The sequence below is a fragment of the Cebus imitator genome, unplaced genomic scaffold (genome assembly GCF_001604975.1).
Source record: "Cebus imitator isolate Cc_AM_T3 unplaced genomic scaffold, Cebus_imitator-1.0 Scaffold179, whole genome shotgun sequence".
Lineage (NCBI taxonomy): Eukaryota > Metazoa > Chordata > Mammalia > Primates > Cebidae > Cebus > Cebus imitator.
The window spans coordinates 501365-508743 of NW_016107494.1; the positions used below are offsets into that span (position 1 = coordinate 501365).

The window sequence follows — 7379 nt, forward strand, 5'->3', positions numbered from 1 at the left end:
GCGATTCCTCAAGGATCTAGAACCAGAAATACTGTTTGACCCACCAATCCCATTACTGTGTATATACCCAAAGGATTATAAATCATTCTACTATAAAGACACATGCACATGAATGCCCTTCCGGAGGAGACACCAGTGTGAAGAGCAGAGCCCTTGCTTTGGAGAGAGTCTTCATGCTCTCATCGTGGTCGGTGTCAGCGGAGCGGGGCTTTCCTGGACCCACAAGCCCACGCCCACGGCCGAAGACGCCCCTGGATCCTGCAGCAGCACGTCCCCCGGAGCCCGGAAGTGAGCCCGGCGCAGGCGCAGAAGATGCTAAGGAGGAGCCACCTGCCGCCCCGGGTCTGCGCTTGGCTCCAGGAGCGGTGACGACAGCGGAAGCTGGGCCGGGGAGCACCAGCGTCCGAGTGGCGGCTTCCACGGCGCCACCTCTGACCTGAGCATCACACCGCCATGGTGGCCACCGGCCCTGTCGCCTGCCTGAAGCAATCCTTGAGCTGGGCCGGACACGCCCCTGCCATGTGGGGCATGGGCTGCATTCTCTTTAAGTACTGCCAGGGTTTCCAGACGTATGACAACCAAAAGCACCCTAGGGCCCATCCCATCACGCATAATGTGCTGTATTTTTTTACAGAAGCAGAAATTTTTCTACAAAGGGGGCCTAATTTGGGATGAGAACATCTCAGACGGCCGGTACGCGAAGAACTGTAAACGTCTGAAGAGTGACAGGCTGGAGCACGTATAGCTGTTTGACCTGATGAGGAGGGTGGTAAAATCGGACCCTGCCCAGCACATCACACTGGCTGAGACTCTTCTGCACCCCTACTTTGCTGGCTTGACCCCTCAGGAATGGTCCTTCCACACAAGCCCCAACCCAAGGAGATGACAGGCACAGGACACCGCATGAGAAAAGCAGGACTGGGCTGCCCAGCCCACTTTGTCCAGCCCCACCACCAGGTCCTAAAGCCAGAACCACCCAATGGACAGTGCAGTGTGAAGGAAGCCAGGAGCCTGCAGGGGGCAGACTTGGTGCCCAGCTGCCAGAAAACAGATTTGACACAAGCTGTTTATATGTTTACAATTGTAAAGTGCATCTTATTGTTTGTTAAAAAATTTAAAAAAACGAATTCTCAATAGAAATATTTATTGTCTTCTTTGAAATAACTTTTAGGATAAATTGCTAGAAGAGTTTGTAAAATATAATCCTATATGTATAAATGAAATCAGACATTTTTTTATGATAGTCTTATTTAATATTGTATAGTTGCTTCTAGCATAGGATGAGTAATTCAATGTTAACACTACTTATATCTGTATATGTGTGTACGTATATATGTGTGTGCATGTGCATATATATGTATATATATATAGAATTTTACTGAACAAAGGTGTTCACAAACCAAGCAAAGAATAGTGGAGATTTCACATGAAATTTGTGAATTTTTGATAAATGATTTTTAGCAATATAATTTTACAAAGTTTTTGAAAATAAACATTATTTTAATAAGCAATGGATGTGTGATTGTATTTTTAAAGATATTCTTATCAAGTCTTACAATTTTAGTATTAGGGAGTAGGACACCTTGGATAATTTTTACTTCCTGTAACTGCTGCACGATTATAACTGGTACCACAGAAGGAAGAATACATTTTTAGAGGTATGTGTTTACAACACGAACACATTATTAACAAGGTTTCTAAAATATTCACTTCTTTCCATATGGACAAGATAGAAGCTTTGATTGTCTTTCTAGAAAACCTATCATGAGTATCCTTCAGGTATTTAATGTAGAAATAGAACACACATTCAGGAATTTTCCTATTTATTTTTCATGCAGAAACTTACTTTTGAGCATATTTTTCATTGCAGCCAGAACATCTTTATTCCTAAAGCTGTAGATGATAGGATTCAGTGAGGGCGTGAGGATCATATAGAATATTGCCAGGAACTTATCCTGGCCTGGAGTGTGGTATGATTTAGGTCTCATATACGTAAAAATAAATGGCCCATAGTACATCATGACCACAATCATGTGTAAAGAACAAGTGGAAAATGACCTTTTCCTTGCCTCTGAGGATTTCATCTGGAGGACAGTAAGAACAATTTGGCCATAAGAAGTAGAGATCAAGGAGAAAGGGATCAGCAGGAAGATCACACCGCTTATGTAAACCCCTCGTTCATAGCGTGTTGTATCTACACAAGACAACTTCAACATGGCAGGGACTTCACAGAAAAAGTGATCGATTGCCCGAGAGCCACAGAAGGGAAACTGCAGTGTGTAAGCTGTGTGGACTGTGGAGTTCAAAGCCCCAACAAGCCAGGAGCCTCCAGCCATGAGAGCACTGGCACACTCCTTCATAAGAATCGGATAGCGCAGCGGGTGACAGATGGCCACATAGCGATCATAGGACATTGCAGCCAGGAGAAGGCACTCACCACCCAGGAGGGTGAGGGACAGAAACACCTGGAACCCACAACCTGCAAGTGAAATCGTTCTGCTGCCTGACAGAAAGTCAGTGACCATTTTGGGAACGATGTTGGAAACATGCAAGATATCCATAACAGAGAGATGGCGAAGCAGAAAATACATTGGCGTATGGAGTCGTGAGTCACTGTGAATAAGGAGAATCATTAGGGCATTTTCTGTTACACTCATAATGAAAATGACAAATATAAGTGAGTAGAAGACCAGACTTTTTGGGGAAGAAGAGAATAGTCCCAAAAGTGTGAAATCGCTGCTGAAAGTGTGATTCAGACAGCCCATCATGAATTCTCTATTTTTTTTACCTAAAAAGAAATAACAGAGGAAAAAATACCGTAAATCTTAATCTAATAATAATATGCCTGCATAACAAAATGAGAGTGAGTGATGCCTGTTTTGTGATCAACATGAAAGGACTCTTAGCCAGTCCTTGGAGTGGGCATGTTTTACAAGATGGACATTTATTTGTTCAGACCATTTTATTCAAACTTAAGTAGTTTTAAGATGGAAACTAATTTTTGAATGTTTGTTATTTGTTTTGTTGATTATAAAATTTATTGAAGGAAAGAAACCTGGACTGATAGAATCATAAATTTTATAATTTACATTTTAATATTTGCATGTGTATATATATGTATTTATGCTGAGGGAAATGTACATACAGGAGGAACACAAATAACTATATTGTAACAATTTAAAAACCACTATCAAAATATAAATAATGTAAACACCTACTATTCTGCACATAGAATTAATAAATTATAAATTATAAATTTATAATTAGGGCTGCCTTTTAATTTTCTTTTGTTATTTTTCAGACAGAGTCTTGCTCTGTTGCCCAGGCTGGAGTGTGGAGGTGTGATCTCAGCTCACTGCCACGTCAGGCTCCTGAGGTGAAGCAATTCTCAAGCCGCAGCCTCTGAGTAGCTGGGACTACAGGCACCACTACCACATCCAGCCAAGTTAGTAGAGATCGGGTTTCACCATGTTGGTAGGCTGGTCTCAAACTCCTGACTACAAGTGATCCACCCATCTTGTCTTCCCAAAGTTCTGTGATTACAGGTGTGAGCCACCATGCCCAGCCAGTCCTTCCTGTTTTGATGCATGGCTTTGTAAAATTTGATGATATGCATAGATTCAGACATAAGGGCAGTGGTGCCTTGCATGAGCTGATCATAAATAATTTTACAAAATCAATAAATATTGCTGGCAACTCAAAATCAACATACCTGTATCCAAAGTTCTTAACTTTCCCCACTCCCTGGAGCCATATCATTCTTCTGGCTTTACTTGTTTAATTAATGATTTATTTATTATCATAGTTCCATGTCTTACTGCATCATCAATTCTTACATGACTTCCTCACTCATTTTAGGTATCATTAATTCCTTTTTACAAGAATGATTTAAATTTTTTAGTGATCTTTGAGTAAAAACATTTTCAGCTAAACATAAATTCTCCTTCTCTGTATTTCATATGGGCTTTTACATTTTTTAGAGCTCATACCACCTACACAGTAATACCTGTATTTTTTCTTCATAAATCGGAAGAAATCCACAGTTTATTTATTATCTGCCTCATTCATCTTACTTCCAAGACTTATGACAACTATCATGAGGCACCTGAAATTTCTGCAACTTTTTTTTCCATGTCTCTTGGCCTAACCAGTCAATCAGGGCTCTGAAATATACTCCCATGATGATGGAATGATTAAAGAAAGCATATCTTCTATGTTGCTCAGGAGTATTCCAATTTTGGGTGAAATTTGCCATTGTATACAAAGAGGAATGCTCTATTACTGAGCTCTATTACAAACATTCTTAATTCCATGTTTGAAAGTGGAGAAAACACATATCACCTATCCTGTAGCTTTTTCCCCACACATGCAACCCTTTGCCAAGCTAAAGTTCATTTCTCACCCATCTAGCTCCAAGTATTCATTGTTAATAATGCTAAATGTAGGCAAAAAATATAAAATACACTCTACATCCATCTCTTTTCTATAAGCTTGGAGATTAATCAGAGAACATGCTCTTCTCAGGATTTTGTTTTAACTTTTTCAGTTTTTTGGATCTGTAATTTTCAGGAAATTCTTATGTTTTCCAAATCTGTTCACATCTTTACATATACTTAAAGTTTTATCATTTGGAAGAAGCAGTCAGACAGTCCAGTCTAAAATTTAACCAGTGGTCATTATACTTCACATAAACTGAGCATGAGAGAGCCACTTTGATTTGAGGAAACACAGGTCATGATTATGGAGAAAGAAAAAGTGACACCAGCATAAATCGTGTATGTAATTTCATACTAAGTTTAATACAAACAAAAGAATAGGCCACAGTTTTTACCAGATGCATCATACTTCTTTCAAATGATAAGTGTATGTGATTAAATGTCTGTGTGTGGGTATAAGTGTGGGTATGTGTGTGTGAGACCTTACCACATCTAAAAATGTCTTCATTTTACAACAATAATTTCAGCTCCTTAAATTATTTAGCCAATTATTCAAATAGTTTGTACGTGTAGCTAAATTGTTTAATTTTGTCAGTGGAATCACTTCAGAGTCATAATATGTTTATTCCCATTAGTGAATTAAACTGTTCCTTTCTGGTTACTGTGAAAATGTTCCCTTGAATTTACCCCTGCTTGAAAATTACTTTCTATGTATAGACACCGTCATATCCCAGTCTCCTTTGTACTCGTCACTCATTGACTCACTACACTCATATCTTTTTGAGCATTTTATATTTATGAAGTTTGGTAAAACACACTACATATTCATTAATTTAGACTTAGTTCAACTAAAATATACTGTTGCCAGATCTCTCATTATACTGATAAAGCATACAACATGTTTCTTTAAATTTTTATTTACTTAGAGGTCAATTGTTCACTAATATTGATATGATTTTACAGTCAAATGTTAAGCAGTTATTTACTCCTACATTATTTCTTTACGTTAAATGTCTGACTGCAAGACAAACACTAGACAAAGAACAAATCATTGAATCTACTTTGTCTGAAAAACACTTATCTTGAAAAGTATATGAAATGGAACTTCTAGTGAATATTAAGTATGTTTGCATATTTATATGTTACACTGTATGAGAATGATATTTTTATCTTTTCAACTTCCTATAAACCCATAATATGAATGTCCTACTTGCTATTATAACTATAAGCTTTATCATAAAAGCTTCAAATATCAGACTTGATGAATTAATGACTGACTAATAAAAAAGTGGTCACTGATAATTCACTGAACTACAGTGGAATCTCATAGGAGAGGCAAAAGTCAAATACTAAATTAACCTAAATATGGATGAAATTTAACTATCACTTTATCTAGAGCAGATACAGGTATAATACAAATATAATGGTTGTCACCTAGCCCAGGAATTGGTATGCTATTGGCTCAAATATTTTATTAATAAAATAGCAATATTATCAATTTCCTAGTGCTTTGAAACAGATAAACAAGAAAATGTAATGCAAATATAATATCCTGAAAATATTTTATTTTCTGTCTTACTTACATGAAACACCAAATATGAAATTATATATGAAATAAATATCCATTAAATTATATCTGAAATGAGTTTCTGTTCAATGAAGATCATGACAATACCTGCCTGATAGTTGTTTTGATATTAGACATTAAATAAGACTCATTAAATACCCCCACCATACACACACACACACACACACAAACACACACGCACAGATGCAGATACAAAATCAATGTTTGAGGTTATTAATATGCTCATTACCCTGATGTGATCATTACATTGTATGTGTCCAAATATCACTCAGTATCCCATAAACATGTACAAGTATTATGTGACAATCAATTTTTTAATTCTTGTTTTGTGTTTAAGTCCCGACTTACCAGGTCTGAGGACAAAACTGAATTCTCTCTTATTATGCACTTAATAACTCTTAGTGATGGCGTTAGAAAAAAAGAAAACTATTTTCTTATTATAATAGGGGTGATTAAAACAAAAACTGAGGTGATTTCAAGAAATTAGGGAAATGAATTTTGGGTGGTACTTAGCAAGTTATTTGTTAATTCTGCTACCTCTTATACAATAGAACGCACGGCAAAGGCCAGCAAATATGAGATGAACCAAGCTAGAGTTAGCAGAAATGAGAAGATAAGCTTTGCTGATCAAAGATTTCTCTGTCTGAAACATGAAATCGACATCACCCAAGTCTCATATTTAGAAGGCTTGCAGGACTGAAAACATCCACTGTGGTTGTATTGAAACAAAGGCAGCTGTAAGTAGCAGATGGGGAGTGTCAGCCTGACAAGGAAATGACTCCAGGGCTCAAACCTCATCAAGCACTTTCCCTTGAGAATGCTGCAAAAAACAGTGGGTACCTTGCTTGTCACAAAGAATCAAGCTAAGTTTGTTCCCACTGAAGTCTATTGTTGAAACTATTCTCAATGTAGTCACATTTAACTCATGTTGGGAGCAATGAAGACATTAAAAACTCTATCTTAGCAGTAGATTTTGGCTGATACTGATTTCAAATTGAAATGAATAGATGCCAACTGTTTCTGAAGCACCCGCACTGCCAAAGGAAACCTAAGTCTGGTTGGCACCACTCTGTGTGTGTGTATTGTAGAACTGTAAGAATCTCCTAGACCATTGAGATTGTAGTAGCAGGAATTTGGCCACAAATTGTATACATCATTGTAGAATCTCTAATTTCCCCTACAGATGAAAAAAGCAATAGGATTATGCGCAGGGAAAGAAAATTTAATGCCAAAGGCAATGTCAAGGTTAAAAGAGCACATTGGACAAACAGTCTTTTCAGAGGCCAAATTCAGGGGTATATGACAAGTTAACCGACATGATTCTCAAATGGCAGCAGAGAAACTCTCTACCATTC

General features: G+C 37.7%; 1 protein-coding gene across 1 annotated transcript; it reads right to left on the reverse strand.

Annotated features, from left to right (window-relative positions):
- Positions 1-839: 839 nt before the first annotated feature.
- LOC108315789 (olfactory receptor 2AJ1) lies at positions 840-3455 on the reverse strand. The gene has a single exon (XM_017545340.2). The coding sequence runs from the start codon at positions 2766-2768 to the stop codon at positions 1824-1826; it is 945 nt and encodes a 314-aa protein (XP_017400829.1). The 5' UTR covers positions 2769-3455; the 3' UTR covers positions 840-1823.
- Between the last annotated feature and the right edge of the window lie 3924 nt (positions 3456-7379).

Bases quoted from the DNA above. Each gene is read 5' to 3' on its own strand.
- LOC108315789 (XM_017545340.2), bottom strand. From the start codon at position 2,768: ATGATGGGCTGTCTGAATCACACTTTCAGCAGCGATTTCACACTTTTG.